The sequence below is a fragment of the Sesamum indicum genome, linkage group LG4 (assembly GCF_000512975.1).
Source record: "Sesamum indicum cultivar Zhongzhi No. 13 linkage group LG4, S_indicum_v1.0, whole genome shotgun sequence".
NCBI classification, from domain to species: Eukaryota; Viridiplantae; Streptophyta; class Magnoliopsida; order Lamiales; family Pedaliaceae; genus Sesamum; species Sesamum indicum.
The window spans coordinates 10,441,289-10,460,644 of record NC_026148.1 but is presented as its reverse complement, the minus strand read 5'-3'; the positions used below and the strand labels follow the sequence as shown (position 1 = coordinate 10,460,644).

The 19,356-nt window shown below is 30.5% G+C and overlaps 3 protein-coding genes across 3 annotated transcripts; all 3 read left to right on the top strand.

Annotated features, from left to right (window-relative positions):
* On the top strand, positions 3,077 to 5,268 carry LOC105160720 (transcription factor bHLH120-like). Its single transcript, XM_011078200.2, has 3 exons — positions 3,077 to 3,601; positions 4,243 to 4,581; positions 5,042 to 5,268. Exons 1-3 carry the CDS (start codon positions 3,329 to 3,331, stop codon positions 5,111 to 5,113), a joined length of 684 nt encoding a protein of 227 aa, XP_011076502.2. The 5' UTR covers positions 3,077 to 3,328; the 3' UTR covers positions 5,114 to 5,268.
* Positions 9,589 to 11,095, top strand: LOC105160719 (transcription factor bHLH118). Its single transcript, XM_011078199.2, has 3 exons — positions 9,589 to 10,067; positions 10,402 to 10,758; positions 10,849 to 11,095. Exons 1-3 carry the CDS (start codon positions 9,771 to 9,773, stop codon positions 10,933 to 10,935), a joined length of 741 nt encoding a protein of 246 aa, XP_011076501.1. The 5' UTR covers positions 9,589 to 9,770; the 3' UTR covers positions 10,936 to 11,095.
* LOC105160718 lies at positions 13,200 to 14,146 on the top strand. Its single transcript, XM_011078198.1, has 3 exons — positions 13,200 to 13,283; positions 13,421 to 13,558; positions 13,646 to 14,146. Exons 1-3 carry the CDS (start codon positions 13,200 to 13,202, stop codon positions 14,144 to 14,146), a joined length of 723 nt encoding a protein of 240 aa, XP_011076500.1.

The following is a 19,356-nucleotide window of genomic DNA, read 5'->3' as shown; positions in this document are numbered from 1 at the left end:
GAGATTGATGAGCCGGCTGTCAAGGGGATTCACTTAAATTTATATAACGGTGAGACTGAGTTGGTGGGAAAAACACAAATCACCTTCTGGTAAGCAAACTAGGGAAAAATGGAGTTTGGTTAGTTGTCTTATTATGAGATAGTCATGTGGTGTAATAAAGTTGATTATGTTGGAGTTAAATTGATTGTATTCCATTCGTGTTGCTTGTTTATCTTGTTTGGGCTATGGTTGACATGCATATATAGATAAGACTGGTTATTTGCTTACTGAGTGGCAGGCTCATTCCCCTGCTGACATTTTCTTTCAGGAATAGACTTGAGGGTGTTTGACTATTGAAGAATAAGTCCACGCGCTATACTCAGGCAGGTCGGGCCAGTATGCAGTTTTCTCCTCTGTGTCAGTTAGAGTACAACTCACATTTTGTTTGTACAGAGAGAATATAAGCGTACAGATTACTTGTGACGAATCACCTTGTGGTGGGTGATATGTATATATATATAATGTTGTGGGTTGATAATACCTATTATGACGTTGGGGTTACGTATACACATGGATTAAATTATTATGTGCATTTATATATATAAATACAGGGATACAATAAATATGACGTTTAGGGTAGGTATAGCCCTTGTAGCAAAGGGGGTGCTACAAACTGTGAGTCTGTATTGTAGTTATTTTTCATCTCGATTTTGCAAATTTTTACACCTATTTGTTCAACAAAATTTTATCTGATATATTTTTATATATGTTAATAAATACCTTTATCACTTTATTTAAAATTGTCAAAGCCATATACTAAATATATAGGTTCAAGTCTTTTTTGGTAGGTTTCAATTAGCGAAAATTGTGAAATTGTGCATCGCAATGCATATATTTTGTCAAGTGAATTTTCTCAAATTTTATCAAACCAGGTTTCAATTAGCTCAAGTCGTGTATTTATAATCAATATATTTTGCTACATATTTATGGATTCTATATTTTCTTTTGAAATGTGTTGTAATACTTATTTTGAGCCTCACATGACTTTATGGGACCAAAAAGACTTATTTTTAGGTTTAATGGTATCAAAATACTATGAAATGTTGGAAGACCAAATTTTCCTTCTTTTTTTCAGATTCACATGACTTTTCCCGCCAAAATTATGGGGTTGACGGCCGTTAAGGTGCACATGGGCTTTGCCGTTAAGTTGGTACCAAAAATACTTATTTTTTGATTTAATGGTACCAAAATTCGAACTTGCAAAATTTGTGGTACTAAAAACAAAATTGACCTTTTTTTATGATACCAAAACACAATTTTGCCCATAAAATAACTATATTTAATCACCATCTACTATTAAATTAGACCAACACCTATTATCAAAGTAGAACAACATACCACATATTGGTGGAGTTCGAATCCATAATTTTAGAGTCATAAGACTTCAATTTCATCTATTGAATTATGCCTAATCAGTCCTTATCTTATCAAACAAAAAGTGTACTTTTTTTGGGAAATGCTAATTCAAACAATTAAATTGGATTTGGCGCAAAAATTTGACGGAAGATAGATACATACAAATTATGCAAATTTCCTATTAATAAAGACTGTTGTCTATCCTGATTTTCAAACTACACGTGAATTCTAACCTGAAAGTAACTTTATTACATCAATTACGAAAACAAGTATGTTCACATGTGCAAAATAATCCAAATTGGGGTTCCCGACAATGGAACCTTTTGCCTGTATCGTCTATATATATCAGACAAATATTAGATCTTTTCAACAGTAAACCCCTTTTTCGGAATTCCACGCACGTAGCTCTTAGTAAGTCGCAAAACCTATCACGAAACATTGATTAAATCATGTAAATCAGATTCAGACAAATTACACCTGCTTCCACAACCGTACGTGGACTTATTGTATCCTAATTTAATGAAGTAACGATGATTATTGTCGGTATCAAAGAAATTAAAACAAAATGAAAGAGACAAATATATTAGTTGAAAATGAAAGTTGATGGGCCGGCGGCGGTTGCAATATTTGAGGTCATGTCTGACGGTCTGTTGGTCCTACGACTGCGAGTCTCACTTGATATGATGGGATACATATACATATATTTCAAATTAAATGTATTTTTAGTCGTGCAATTTATGTTATTTAATGGTCTTATTCTCTAATTTTCTAAACTAGTATTTTGATTATTTATCTTCTCAAAGTTTTAAGATTATAATCCTTTTATAATCTAGTATTTTCGTCGATAGAGTTGAACTCCGATGTAAGAAAAATTAAAATTGCGAAATAAAAAAATATATAAAATCAAAATATTATTCTAAAGAGTTAAAGAACAAAAATATTGACAAAGATGGACCAATAGGAATGAAAGGCCCAATTTAAACATGTCATATGAGAGACACATACAGTTTTTTGACAAATTTTGTGAACTCCGACAAGAAAGAACTAAAATCACAAAAATTAAAATATTATTTTAAAAAGTTAAAAGATAAAAATGCTAAATAATTTAAATTATTGAGAAAAAAAATACATTTAAACCTATGTATTTCAGAACCCATTGATCGTGAAGTCCGAATTCGCTCAAATTTTTTATTGCATTTGTGCATGAAGATGATAATTTGGAGAGGGTCCATTGGGGCCCCCGCTTCACTATTGTTCTTCTAGTAGACCGAGTTTAAGTTTAAATCATCGGATGTAGGTCATGGATTTTGTCCAAGATCTACCCCAAACTGCTCCAAATAATTTAAGGCGTGTTTTTATAAAGTAAACGTATTCTTAGTATGATAATAGCTCATTGGACATTGATAACTATTAACTAATTCGATTAAAAATTGATAAAATAAGTATTATATAGATTTTGATAAAATACAAAAAACAAAAAAAAAAAGAGAGCTTTGCTAGTCAAACCCGTTGGTTTGGAGGGTAGGGCGGGGCAGGGCGAATGTATGGAGTAGGTTTTCGTTCCCACTATGATCTGCAGGGCGGGTTGGGTTAGAAATTGGGGTCAAATGAATTCCAAATTTTACTAAAAGTTGAAAGGAACGGATCTCATATCCGGGCAAACACAATCCATCGTCATTTCTATTTGTACACAAAGACAGTTGATCCACAACCAGCCCAATAATATAATGTAAAGTAGGGTCATTTCTTGAATCTCTAATTGGTGATAAGATTTTGCCAGCAAATCTTGCTCTAGAGGGCCAGTTTCTCCATGATCTCAATGCCTTTAGTTTCACTATATATGCTCATATCTTCTTGATCTTCATACATATGTATAAACTACTACATTGGTATCGGAGAAATCTAGGAACATAAATCTCGAATAGTTTCAAACATGTTTCCTCTACAACACAGCGGTAATCAGTTCCAGGGGCCATCAGCTCTTGGACAGGATTTGAGTGTAGATCGTGCTTTCTTGGACAGCAGTAGTAACCTCGTCGCAAGAAGTACCAAAAAGAGACAAACAAGGGCAAAATCAGGTTTCCAGGAACCTAATGATTGCAAGCTGAGAAAGATTGTGCACAGAGATATTGAGAGGCAGAGAAGGCAACAAATGGCCAGTCTATACGCTTCCCTTCGATCCCTTCTTCCTCTTGAGTACATCAAGGTATCTGAAACAACTACTGACAATTTTCCTTAATTGCTCCAAAATTTATGAAATTTCTGAACTTGATTATTGATGGGGTTTACGAATATTTAAGTCAACATATGATATGATTGTCCCTAAACAAACAAACAAAAACTCATGGTTGAAAATCATCGAAGTGGTGTCTGAAGAGCATAGACCAAGACAATATGATCGAGTACCTTACGTTGGATTGACAATTCATTACATTATTCAACATCTTTTGCTGCTTTTACGAAGTCTGATTTGACTGTCGGAAGTTTGTTCCTGGTACCTCTGATGATTTGATTGCTCAAACAAGACGTTGAGGAACGAATTCTGTGAAGTTTTAGTTTTTACAGAGGAAGATATGGTGTGAATGAAGAAATCTTTCATTCAAAACTGTTGCTAACTAACTACGCCAGCTGGGATGCCAACTAATCTAACTTCATAACAAAAACAAAACGCTACTTCACTAATGGAAGTGAAAAAACACGACTATTGGTAAAACATTTAAATAAAAGGTGTGAGCACGCTCTGTTTCTGCATCAGCTTCTTCCATGGGCTGCTGATGTCTGCTGCTGCTATTTGATGCTACTGAAACTGAAGCTCACTTAACGTTAATCATACTCATTGTTGTGTAGGGTAAACGCTCGATCTCTGATCACATGCAAGAGGCCGTGAACTACATAAAACACATGGAAAAGAACACGAAAGAGCTGCGTATGCGGAGAGATAAGCTTATGAAGAGGTTGTCCAAAAGAACTGGCTCAGAAATTAGTGTTAGATTACCAAATTGCGTAACGGTGAGTTGTTGCCCTAATGGCGGCGCAGTGGAGATCTTAATCAGCTGCGCCAGCAAAGAGCAACAAGGGTTTCCTCTCTCCAGGGTGCTCATGGAACTGCTCAACACAGGACTCAATATTGTCAGCTGTATTTCTACCAAAGCCAATGACAGATTTCTGCACAGAATCCAAACCGAGGTAATTAATTATGGGAGTCTGTAATGAATTGTCCCTCCTTTTCGAAACACTAGAAGAAATAATATCATTAGGAATAATACAAATTTCTAGTAAAATAATGAAAAAAAAAACATTTACTTGATAATTACCTCGTCGCTGATTTTGTTCAAAATTTTATTATTGAAAATAATTATTACTAAAATTTTGTGGGAAAATTTTTTAAATTTTTGCCAAGGCCCGCTAAGAAGTTTTACAACATTAAAATTTCTTTCTAATTGTAATAAGAAAATATTGCGTTACTAAAATTAATTTTGAAATCACAAACATTTAAAATTTTAATCACTTGCAAAATTCGTTGCTAATTACCAATAAATTTATTGGCATAATTTCTTGTAGTGATATATATATATATATATACACTAAGGTTATTAATTTAGAGATAATTGTTCATAATTAAGCTTCATTTGATCGTCATTTACAGGTCAATGATCTGATATACATTAACTTGCCTGAGCTTCAACAAAGACTGGCTAACGTGGTCAACGTTGCATGAAAGTCCTCTGGCTGACTCAGAATGAATAATTGTCATCAATAATTCTGGCAATTAAGATGTGTTTAGAGTTTTGAATTTTCGTTCAGGTACATATATAAATGTTATAATTGTAATGTCGTCTTTGTTTGATGATTAAAAAGATAATAGGAGATTGACGATCACCATAAAAATTCTCCTTAAATATGATAATAGTAAATGTTGTATCTTATAGTAAATGATGTATGTACATTTTTGTCAATATTCAATGATTTGATAATTTGGTGAATGATTGAAGCAATTAATACTTCATTATGCAAAATGTACCATTTTTTTTGTTTACAGTTTTCATCTATAATCATAATTGGTTTAGAAATAATTTAATCCAGCACTAGAAAAAATATAATATTTAATTATGACTAATTGTCATGGTTAAAATTTAAAAAATTATAACAAATAATCATTGACCACGGCCATGCAACGGTTGTTGATCGTGGTATCTATGAGAGTGGCTAAAATATTTGTCGATGGCTAAAAGTCATGAGAAATAATTTTTCCATGACTCTTAGCCAAGATAAATAACTTTTTTTTAATGAAAAATCTATATTTTTTTACAATATTTTTATTTAAATGTGGTCAATAAATTTTATACGATTTTTTAGTCTATAACTATTAAAATTATAGCTAATAGTAACTTTTTTTCTAGTGAAACCGATAAAATTGAATAATATTCTTTTATGCCAACATAATTTGATTGAGAAAACATAAAAAATTAATGAAACTTATTAATTATCACTTCACATTAAAAGCAATTTAAATTCTGAAAATCAACATTTATAGCCCTTTTATTTAAATATATTTTCATTTTTACTCAAAAATAACCGAGAAGGATGAAAACGGCATAAAAATATAAAAAATTGAGAAAGCGGACAGTTTTTGCTTTAATTCGCTATGATTATTTGTAATTTCATTTCACCCCAATATGAAAAATGATATGAAATGTATTTGGTTGATCAGTACCAGTTACACCTGGTGCACAAATAGGAGAGTAGTATTTTTTATCCCGTAATTTAATTTCTTTTTATTTTTGGTTCAATGTGTTATAAGATTATTATTTTTTATCTTATAACTTCTAATAGTAATATATATATATATATATATATAATAGTAAAATATAGTTGAGATATAAATATGAAAATTTTCTCACAAACAATTAATCACATACTCAATCAAAAATAAAAAATAAAATCCATATTATGAAATAATATCAAAAATATTTCACAAGCAAATACACTTTTTATATTTTGTTTTCATCATGCGGTTGCACAGTAGGCTTATGGTGTATCTTAATCCAATAGAAGTAAGTATGAATAAAGCCAAAGCATCCAAGTCAAGATTATTTGTCAATCACTTCTATTTGTAGCGGGCTTTCTTCCATATATATATATATATATATATATATTTAGTCATGAAGTTAAATAACGTTAGAATGATATTATCAGCACCACAACCAAATCTAATATATATAAAACAATGAAATATTTTTCTACCAAATCTTGATAATATGCTGAGATATGACATATCAATGCATGATTGATATGCATATAATTTTCTAATTATAATTTAATTCAATATTATATATATATATATATATATTTAAGATTAAATGTATTTTTGGCCCGCAATTTAAATTATTTGGCGTTTTTGTACTTTAACTTTCTCTAATAACATCTTTCTTGCATCTTTTTAATTTTTAAAATTTCAAACTTTTTGTTCGTTGGAGTTCACCTCCACTGGCGAGAAACGCGAATTTCAATGGAAAAAAGACTGAAAAATCTTGAAAACTAAAAGGATATAGAAACAACTACACTAGAAAGTTACAGGAATGTTGCATGCATAAATGTGTCAATATGAACAAAAGCCCCAAATTTTAAATGTCACGTGAAAGGCACGTGCATTTTTCTGGCGAGAATGATGAATTATGACGAAAGTAGGACTAAAATTACGAAAATAAACAAACTATAGGAGCAATTCTAAAAAGTTAAAGGACGAAAACGCCAAATAACTCAAATTATGAGACTAGAAATACATTTAATCCTATTTTTAAGTTTTTCAAAGTGATGAATTTAGTTTGGGTAGTGATATTTTTTATTTTATTTAATATATGGTCACTATAAATACAATTTTTTTAATAAAATAAATTATATGAATTCCATATATAATGTGTATAGATAAAGAAAATAAAAAAAAAATCAGAATTTGGAATAAAAAAATCCGTTTGAATCTGAATAGCAGCATATCTGTAGCTTAGCTGCATTACCAGCTCATGGATACTGGACAGAAAAGATTATGATGCAGGCTTCCAACAAGTGCTACATATCTTTAAAATCTCTAGAACAGATACTCTCTTTAATGATCCATCTCATTTTCTCTCAGCTTTAATTAGCTACTGCTGCATTAGGACATGTCTAGGACCATATTTCATATATATATATATATATATGAAATTCCACTAGGACCATATATATATATATATCCATATAGATAAAATGTACATACATATATAGTGGAAATTGCATTATTCATCTCATAAGTTTAGTTTTATGCATTTTTAGTCTCATTATTTATGATTTTTTTGAAAATAGTCTCATAGCTATACAAAATTCCCACATTAGGAAATTGAAGGGAAAAATAACATGCAATGCACGTAGTCATTTTTCTTTGTTCTTAAAAAAATAAGGACCACGTAACTAAAGGAAGTTGGTAGGAGAAGTAAAAATGAGATTGTTTCAATTACAGGGCTCCTTTTGAAAATTGAGTAGCTGATGGATTGAAAATGTATTAGTCTAAATTATGGGATGAGAAATGCAATTTTCCCTAAATATATTTATTTGTATGCGCGTGTGTGATCTGGTTATATATGGCCTATGGGCCAAGAAGGACTAGAGATAAGAACTGAATTATTGAAAAGAGGGAGCATGCATCATCTCCGCCCCCTAGAATCTAGTGACAAACCATCTCATATGCTAATTAAGAAAACACTACGGTAGCATATATATATGTGTATATATATATATATGTGTGTGTGTCCCCCACTAAGAAGATATATGGATTAATTAGGATTATTATATACATAATTTTTAGTAATTCATTAATTACGTATATTATTGTTGTAGAAACATCAATTATCAAGAATTAATTAACTCCTAATTAACAATTTAAACTTAAATAAATATAAACATTATATGTTTTCTTCTTTTAGGTATATAGAAATTTTCTTTACAATTTTAGATTTGTGGTCGTCGTGTTGTTATTATTATTATTATTATTATCATCGTTGTTGTTGTTATTATTAGTATTAGTATTATTAATTATTATTATTATTAAGTTTCATATCTTAAAATTTATCAATAGTATGTGCATTGCACATGATATTTTTTTCTTCAAACCCTGCTTAGTTAATTCGAACCACTTAATGTCCACATACTTTGTACAGGGCAACTCCATCCAAATTTTTATTATGGAATAAAAAATATAACAAATATTTTAGATATGAGAAAAAAAATGTTCATTTCAAGAAGCATAGAATTATTTTTGTAAAATGTCAGAGTGTGGGATCAAAAATACAATTAATTTAATTTTATTACGTGCCCTCTTGCTAGGAGAAAGGAGCAGCATGATACCAATATTGAAAAAATAAAATGCTTTTATTATCAACAAATGATGATTTTTTGACACTATGACATCAAGTTTTTTTTATAGTGAAAGTATCCCTAAATTAGTTTTTATCTCACTTTTTTGTTTTTATTTAGAATATGATAGTTCATTTTTTATTTATAATATATTTTAAAATATAAAAAAATATTTATTATATGCATGCATGAATGGCGTGTCACGATCACTAGATTTATATATATAGTGACTATTTTAATTTTTTATAACTAAATAAAATCAATTATTAATAAAATTACTGATATAATTGTTGCAAATTGTCAAAACAAACATTATAAGAAAATAGCTTGATAGTAACGAAAAAAATTAATTTTGAGATAATTAATAAGTAAATTTTCGTTGCTAAATCACATTATTCTTATAAGAATTTACTTGCTAACGAAATTAACAACGAATTATTTATGATATATATATATTAAATAATATAAATTAATAACGAAAATATTATTTATTAATTAGTTGGACGGTAACTTTAACATTAAGTTTTTGATAGTGAAATTAAATAGCTATTTCTTATAGTGAAATTTGCTAAGAGTGGTTAAATTCCGAGATCAATACAGTAATTAGGATCAATCATTACTCCGACCAGCCGTGTGAAAACCTGCTGCCTCAGTGAAGGATCCGGGCCAGGCTGTCTGAAATCATTACAAGTTTTATATCCTAATCTAAACTATTGGTAAAGAAGCTGGTCCACCAAAGTTTGAAATCCTGTCGGGAACCCCATTTCTTTAAACACACGAGCCCAGTCGCCAAATCAACAGGGCCATATCATAAATACTGGATCACTTTCTTAATTATATCAAGAGATTTCAAGAATCCTTCTCCATTTAATTAAATACCCACTCAAGATCTCAAATAACACCAACACTAATTCATTTATTCCTCTTGCTAATGATATTCAACATATTGAACTAATTAGTTTATCAAAAGTAAGGAATTTGGTCGGAAAATGGAATCGTCTTTCTTTTTGCAATTACAACAAGATGACGAATTTTCCATTGGAAACACCAAGTTCTCCATCACTTATCCAGGATCCACGATTTGGGATGTCGGCTCAGGGAATGATTTTTATTTGGGAGATCATGTAAGTAATTTAGACAAATTGCCGAAAGAATTTGAAGGTAGGGTTGGAGATCAGGATCTGCAGAAGAAAATAACGCACAGGGAAATCGAGAGGCAAAGGAGGCAAGAGATGTCCACCCTTTATGCTTCTCTTCGTTCAGTCCTTCCTCCTGATTATCTCAAGGTGATAAAGAAGGAAAACTGTTTAATTTCTTAATTATGAGGGTTTTTTTTTTAAACATTAGTTATTTTGTGTACATATAGTTAATTTAGTTTTAATTTACCCTTTCAATTAATTAGGTCGAATTGATGTCAATTCTTGCATTCTTTCTTAGGTTTCCTCATTTTCTTCTTACATATAATTTCTAGGGTTTTCTGATGATGTAACGTTATTTTGTACCAGTATAATCTTACTAAGTTAAGGTTTAATTCACTCCTTTCCTAGTATTATCCTTAACATGGTGAAGTTATAGAAGTTCTTGCATTAATTCTTATATTCCTATGATTTAATTTTCAAGGGCAAGCGCTCGACGTCGGATCAAATTCATGAGGCTGCAAAGTATATAAGGTATCTGCAGAATAATGTCAGGGGACTGGGACGTAAAAGGGATAGGATAAAACAATCACTCGGAAATCATGAATTAGTACAATCTGAAAAGGCTGGAAGCTCTAGCAAGATTTTGCCTAACATTGTTGTAACAGTTCAGACATGTTCAGTGGGAGTTGAAGTTCAGATCAGTGGTGATGTCTTGGCAGAGGGGCTTATTCTTCCACTATCAAGAATCCTGCAAATGATGCTTGAACAAGGGCTTGTCGTCGTCTGCTGTAACTGGACAAATTTTGACGGGAGGTTATGTTATGTAATCCAATCCGAGGTATAGTTAGATTAATTCATTGTGTGAATTGATTAATTTAGTTGCATGGATTCGTTAATTTAATAAGTTACGTTGTATTGTTTCTGGTAGGTTGTTGATTATCCTGGTATCGATCTTCAGAAGCTGCAAAGTAAGCTGACTCGTATGATCCACACTTTGATAGATGTGAAACAGTGATTAATTAACTTGTGTTCTAGTAAGCACTGGATGGTTTGATGCGAACTTTGTAATTGTCCAAGGAAACATCATTAAGTACAAGTCGGTATGATGTGAACTATCTTGCCTATGTGGTAGTAAACATTTCGAATAAGTTGATCAACACAATATTTACATTTAACTCCCCGTTTATTCAAATCCCAAAAATTCAAGTTTATTTAACTGCTTGTTCATTACTTATTGACATTGATGCTAGAAGGTCTTTCCCTTGATGTGTTGACACTACAAAAAATGCAACATTTAATCATAGCTAATTACCATGATTAAAAATAAATAGTCATTAATCATAGTCATTTAATGGTGGTTTGTCATAGTGTCTAAAAGGTGGCTAAAATATTTTCCATGACTTTTTATTTTTACCATGGAAAATAACTTTTTCTTGTTAAAGAATCTATGTTTTTGTTTAACCGTGGTGAATAAAAATTATCTATTACTGTTTTTAGTTCATAGTTATTAAAATTGTAACCAACAATTATTTTTTTTTTCTAATGTGAGTTTGTGTTTCATCAAGAAGCTAAGGGCTGGTTTGGTTGTGTTTTCAATGGGATTTTTCCCACTTTTCACTGTTTGAAAATGTGGGAATTTGTTTGTTTTGTGCATTTTTTAGTGAGAATGCATTCCCAATTCAATTCTCAATTTCAAATTTAATAGGTCAAATAGGCTTGTCATAGTTGTCTTTTCTTGTCAGCCACTATTTGCTTCTTTTCCATCAATTAAAATTGTTTTTCTCTCTCAACCATTCCTTTCAATGGAATTCTCAAACAAAACCAGCTCTCCTCCTCTTTCCTCTTCCCCTGAAACTCACCCACTGATCCATCCTTTTTTTACGACCGTCGAGTTGTGTGGTTCGAACAACGAAGTCATTTGCGGGAAGAGAAAGCGCGGCACTCGAACTAAGGTGAGCTCTGTACCGAGGTCCGTCTGTTTCTCTTATTTTCTTCAGTGTAGGAAACACAAATATGACTCTGAAGTAGTGAAGAAGTTGATAGGAATTCTTCTTCACTGCAAGTAGTGAAGAAGCTGAAGCCCAAACTTGATGTAGCAGATTGGTGCCTGTTTGGCCCTGCGATTAAGCGGACTTGTAATTTTTATTTTTTTTTGTAAATAAATGCAATTTGTTATACCATTTCGCCCCTTTTGTCGTGATTATTTTTTGAATTAAGTTATACCAAAATCACATTTAGATAACAGTTTAATTGTTCTCTGAAATAGACATTTTCGACCTGCTCATCACTTAATGAAGCTCATCTTAACTATAACTTTATTTTCATGAAAATCATTCACTTCATTGATTTTTAATACTTCACTAACTTTATGTTTTAATTCAATACTTGGTGGAATTCTTGACATAAGAAGGATGTTAGTTTTGGAATTTAGCTTATAATTTACAGTTTTATAATCAATATAAAATTTGAATCCAAATACCTTCATCACTTTTGCTAAAATCAATTGTTCTGAATCAGTTCTTTCATAATCAATTATTTGATAATCAATCATGTAATTGTCGCGCCAGACTAGGCGTAATATATATTCTCAAATTATATGAAGTTTATGTGTAAAATACTTCACTAACTTTATGTTTTAATTCAATACTTGGTGGAATTCTTGACATAAGAAGGATGTTAGTTTTGGAATTTAGCTTATAATTTACAGTTTTATAATCAATATAAAATTTGAATCCAAATACCTTCATCACTTTTGCTAAAATCAATTGTTCTGAATCAGTTCTTTCATAATCAATTATTTGATAATCAATCATGTAATTGTCGCGCCAGACTAGGCGTAATATATATTCTCAAATTATATGAAGTTTATGTGTAATCAGATTGAATTTTTAAAAACAACGGTGTAATTGTTCTAAAAAAAATTGTAGCTCAACCTAATGTCACGATTATCATTTGTCTCTTAACTTGATGTGTTTGAATAACAATTCCACAGTTTTATAGAATCATTCTCGTCTCAACAAATAGTAAACATCAAAATTAACTCATTAAGGATAAACAAATTAAAGATATGTTATATGCTAATGAAATAATAACAATAATAATTAGATCGTGTACTTACTACCAATAATAAATAAAATAATTAAAAATATTTATAATAATGAATAATTAGGGTAAATTACAAATAGTTCTCAGATATTGTTTATACTTACAAATCTGAAGTTATGAGTTATGATTAATACTTTAGATATTTTAACATACGTTGTGACTTTAACATGATAGATGAGTCGAAAGGCGAAGGAGGCATGTAATACGTCTTCGGAGCCAAAGTCACGGGCTGACGATGCTTGGTGGGATATGCCACAGGTGTCTCTACTCATTGAATTAATGTATGAGCATTACAAGAAAAGACACCTTCTCTCATCAACATTTATGAGCAAATTTGGAGTGAGATCGGGATTGAATTGTCCCAACGTAATAAAACACAATACACAGTTGCGCAGCTTAAAGGTAAGGCTAACAGGCTTCGAATGCTTTGGCATAAGTTTTACGATTTGGTGTACAAACGGACTGGTTTTGGTTGGGACCCAACAACATGCACCGTGACTGCCTCTGAGGATCGTTGGGCTGAATGGATCGCGGTAATTGTATTACATTTCTCCTGTTATTTTGATACATATATTCATCATTTCTTGACATACGTCAATTAAGTGTGATTGATTATGCAGGTTAATCCGAGAGAGTCTGGCTTGAAAAAGAAGGGTCTTCCTCATTTCAATTTATGTACTGAGATGTTCTCATCTTCTGTGGCCACCGGCAACAATGCCCGTTCCTCTGCCATGCCTCCTGTCTCCAACAATGACAATGATGAAGTTGATGTAAGCTATCCTGCAATGGATACTGGTAATCCACTCTCATCCGGGCCCGAGAAAATTCCAACAGCAACAAGAGGCGTGCGGCGAAAAGGGGGGCAAAGTGATCGGTTGAAGCGAATTGATAAATGCATTGATGCCATAACCGCTTGCAGTGAAGCCAAAACTCGGAAGCTGGCAAATATTTCCAACGATAATATTGAAGACTGCATGGCTGCGCTGTCTAAAATGGAGGGACTACCGTGGGATTTATTCTTTGCAGCGCAAGATCAGTTTGTGTTGAAGGTGAGGCGTCAAATGTTTCTTCTGATGAGTGATGAGGACAAGCGTGCTTGGGTAGAAACATTGAGAAAGTGAACAATTTTTTTTATTTTTATAGGGGCTGCATGAATTTGAAGATAATTTTTTTATATATTTGCATGATGTTAGTTGTAGTTGTTTTTCTTTACATCATTTTAAATATTACATGTATGTTGTTCATGGTAATTCATTATTTTACTGACGTCATTAATTTTGTCAGCTGCAAGATTTAAAAAAAAATAAGTATAATTATTGAACTAAAATTAATATTAAATATATTTAGCTGGCTAAAAAAAAAATTACCATCATTTCTTTTCCAGCATTTTGTATTTATAAAAAATTCAAATTCATGTTCTTTATCCCTGCTCATACATCAGATTAGTTAGAAGCCTTTTACTCATCTACTTTTCAAAATTTGACTATAATTGAATAGAAGTGTTTGAATTTAATTTTTTTAAAAATAATTTTACATAAGAAAATGAAAATATATTATTACTATCCGATAAACTACAATGTAAAATTAGAGTAGAATGATTTTAAAATCTTTCCAATTAAAATTATCCAAGTAATTTTTAAAAATATTATTACTAAAACAATCTAGAATAATGAAGTAGTAAGTCTTGACAATTTTGACCAGAAATCCTATATATAAACAAAAATTCAATTTTTTATTCATTTTACACACCTCATTTGCTTATAATTTAATGAGAATGACAATTTTGCATTACAATTATTATATTAAAAACAATTCAATTAATTATTCACTTTACTCACTTCATTTTCTTACAATAGATGTAATTACAAAAATTTCACCAAACCCCCGTCCTTTCAAATTTTGTCACCAACCCTCTTTGCTGTCATTTTGTCACCAAACCTCTTTCTTGTCATTTTGTCACCAACCCCCTTTCTTGTCAAATAATGGGGGTTGATACACAATTGGTCAAGTATAAAAGAGTACTCTCGCTTGTGTCTAATGCATATTTGCATTAGATTACAAATATATCACCAAGCAATTTGAGCAGAAATAGATAGATGGATGAATCAAGCGGCAACAGTCGTTCTAATAGTTCTTCTGATATGTCCTCGGATGAGGAAAACAACCTCAGGTTAATCCATGAATTGTTAAGCACTTCAATTTTGAAAACGAAACAACCACAACATAATTCAATTCTGCAAGGCTCTGACTGGCTGAGCGAGCTTCTGTCCGCACACCCCGATCCAATCTACAATATGTTATGTATGAACAAAGAAACATTCCAGAATTTATGCTTGTTCCTAAAAGGGAGAGGTGTTTTAATAGACTCGCAACGGACGCGTGTCTCTGTCATAGAATCAGTCGCTATTTTCTTACAAACCGTTGGTTTAAGCGAGCGCCAGAGAACGAGCTACGAGCGGTTCCAGCACTCTTTGGAGACCATCTCCAGGCACATGAAAAGGGTTTCGCGAACTCTGAATCTTCTTGCACCAGAACTAATTTGTCCGCCAAATTTCAATCATATTCATCCCAGAATCCTTAACAATACACACTTCTTTTCATATTTTAAGGTAATATATACTGCATTCATTTTTCACCGAAATTATTTTAAGGTAATATATACTGCATTCGTTTTTCACCGAAATGATTTATTTTGCACCGAAATTATTTTAAGGTAATATATACTGCATTTTCCTTCTCATAACATTTCAAATTATTTATTATTAGGATTATGTCGGTGCAATTGACGGAACACTTATAGCAACATTCCACAATGCAATGGACGACCATTTGTGGAATGATCGAGGGACCGGTAACGACAATATTGATTGAATTATTGTATTTGCAATGGCTTAAAATTGACCAAATTAAAGTAGTTTTATTAACAAAATATATTTCTAGTATTTTGTGTGTTGGATTTACAGTTATATATATGTCTCCATCTATATCTATCTATCTATCTATATATATATAATAAATAAATAATAATGTTATGTGTTCTACAATAATGAAAATATTGTGTAACTTTAACTAAAATGTTGTTTTATTATACTATCGATATACCGATATCAAAATGAAAAAATTCGCTAAAATTAATTAAGGAATACATGATCGATATTTTAGTTTGATATTTTTAATATGCATCGAAATTTTTTTATTGAATTTGACCCGATTTAAATTATGATATTTAATTTAATATAAAAATTAATACGGTATAAAAATATAAAAATACGGTATTGTTTGTATTAAAATATATTTAATCCAAAAATGAGTTGCATTATTATAAAATATTAATTTTAATAGACATCAAATCAAATGTCAAATGACTTTGCTTGTGGAAGGAAACAATGAGTTGTCCAAGAAATTTGCAGCAAATTGGTTAACTCATCACTTTTTATATATAATCAATATGGTGCAAAAATATGAAAAATAAGGCAAATATTATTTGTATTAAAATATATAAATGTAAAAATGATATTCATTATTATAAAAATTTTAATTTTATATAAATGTAAATAACTAATAAGGCAAATGGTGTTTGTATTAAAATATATAAATATAAAAATGATATTCATTATTACAAAAAATATAATTTTATATTAATGTAAATAACTAATAAGGCAAATGTTGTTTGTATTAAAATATATAAATGTAAAAATGATATTCATTATTACAAAAATTATAATTTTATATAAATTAAATACACATCAAATCAAATATCAATTGTATGTGGAAGGAAGCAATGAGTTCTCCAAGAAATTTGCAGCAAAGTGGTTAACTTATTAATGAAGTATTTTGCATCAATTTTTATTAAATATACATCACTTTTTGTATATAATCAATACGGTGCAAAAATATGAAAAATAAGGCAAATGTTGTTTGTATTAAAATATATAAATGTACAAATGATATTCATTATTACAAAAATATTAATTTTATATAAATGTAAATAACTAATAACGCAAATGTTGTTTGTATTAAAATATATAAATGTAAAAATGATATTCATTATTACAAAAATTGTAATTTTATATAAATTAAATACACATCAAATCAAATATCAATTGCTTGTGGAAGGAAGCAATGAGTTCTCCAAGAAATTTGCAGCAAAGTGGTTAACTCATTAATGAAGTATTTTGCATCAATTTTTATTAAATATACATCACTTTTTATATATAATCAATACGGTGCAAAAATATAAAAAATAAAGCAAATGTTGTTTGTATTAAAATATATAAATGTACAAATGATATTTATTACTACAAAAATTTTAATTTTATATAAATGTAAATAACTAATAAGGCAAATGTTGTTTGTATTAAAATATATAAATGTAAAAATGATATTCATTATTACAAAAATTATAATTTTATATAAATTAAATACACATCAAATCAAATGTCAATTGCATGTGGAAGGAAGCAATGAGTTGTCCAAGAAATTTGCAGCAAAGTTGTTTTTCTAATGATGCATTTTGCATTAAATTTTACTAGTATGTCCCTATTTTTTAGTGTAATTCCCATGCAACCTTCCAATTTATAACTTTGCCTATATAATCAAACCGTGCACCATTTCAATCTACTTTCTTCAGCTATAATATCTTCACATCAAACTTTATCTACTGCTTTCTGCTTTGTGCTTTGTGCTTTCTCCTATTTCACAAAACGTGTGAGCAAATTTTTTCTTCTTATTCATAAAATCATAAACATGATTTTAACCGGTTATATATTTCAGTTCGTCGTTTTTTATCATGAATGGTGGACAAGTGAGATGGAGGACGTATTCGTCCAATCTCTTATCTACTGCAAAAGGCTCGGTATATGGCACCCAAACCACCACAACATGCAAGCCATCCATTCCGCCCTATTCGATGTGAATAAGGATTTCCGCACGCGAATAAGTTACATTTGGGCGTGTACAAGGGTCGACCAACTACGAAATCGCTTTTATACGTTCCAATGGGTGGGAAATCACCCGGGCGTTACATGGAATCACGATGAAAGGAGACTAACGGCGGACGACCAAGTGTCGGATGCCATTGCCCGGGTATGTTTCGTTATGTTTTGATATTGCAATTTTTTTTTTTAACAATAAAAATTAAAATAATTTTCTGTATGCTAATGAATAGGAGAATCGAATGGCTCGATGCTACCAGAATGCGTACGAGCCAAAGTGGGAAGAGTTGTGCGAGCTCTTCGATGAGGATGAGAACCTCGACATTCCGGTATCCGACGAGGAAGAAGAAGATGACGATGCTGATCTTCTCCCGGAGATTCCAAATATGGCAGCCCCCCCAACATGACGAACCGGCTACCGTCATTTTTTATCCTATTTGCATGGATACGTCGTTGAGCTCGGACGACGAAAATGGCACAGACTTAAACGTCCCAAATGCACCAAAAGACGATGGTGCAAGCTCGTCCAATGCGGCGCCATCGGAGGAACCCCTAGTAAAGGAAAATGATTGTAAAGTTTTTTTTAATTTGAAGATTGATTTTTATGTAAGTCATTGATGCATTATTTATGAAAGACCCTTCAATTTTGCACGTAATAGTCTTCATAATTGCTATTCTCCTCTCCCATTCACATGCAATATATATATATATTCTCAAACATTTGAATTAATTGTTAAATTAATAATATAGCAAAGCCAAGTTATGTTATAATCTTTATTCTTACTTACTGTCTAATAATAAAATTTGTTTGTCTTTTACATGAATCTTCTACTTATAAAAAATATATTTAATCCCATTCACGTCTTTTTTCTATTATTATAAAAATATATTTTATTATAATAATATACATCTTCTACTTTTACATCTTCTACTTAATCCCATTCACGTCTTTTTTCTATTTATAAAAAATATATTTTATTATAATAATATACATCTTCTACTTTTACATGCATTCTATTTTTTTATATATTTTGTTAATTTGGTTTAAAAAATAAAATAATAGTTACTGTTTACTTATACATTTCTATCTATTTTTGTATTCTAAATTTTTGCTTAATTTATTTTTTTATTATTATAAATTTTCTTTTCGCAACCAATCTTTTTTTTTTAATGTATTTAGAATTCTAAAGAATGCATTTTGATAAATATTTGTCTATATGGCATACTCTATATATGTCATTATGTTAATGATTCTCAATGATGGAGCATTGTTGAATCATGGTTTGGTTTCAAGAACAATATTCTCTTCTTAGAAACTGTTGTATACTTCAAACCTCCTATCAATGTTTATAATAGCATTATGATTTGTGTCCTAACTTTTAGGAGTAATGTGTTGC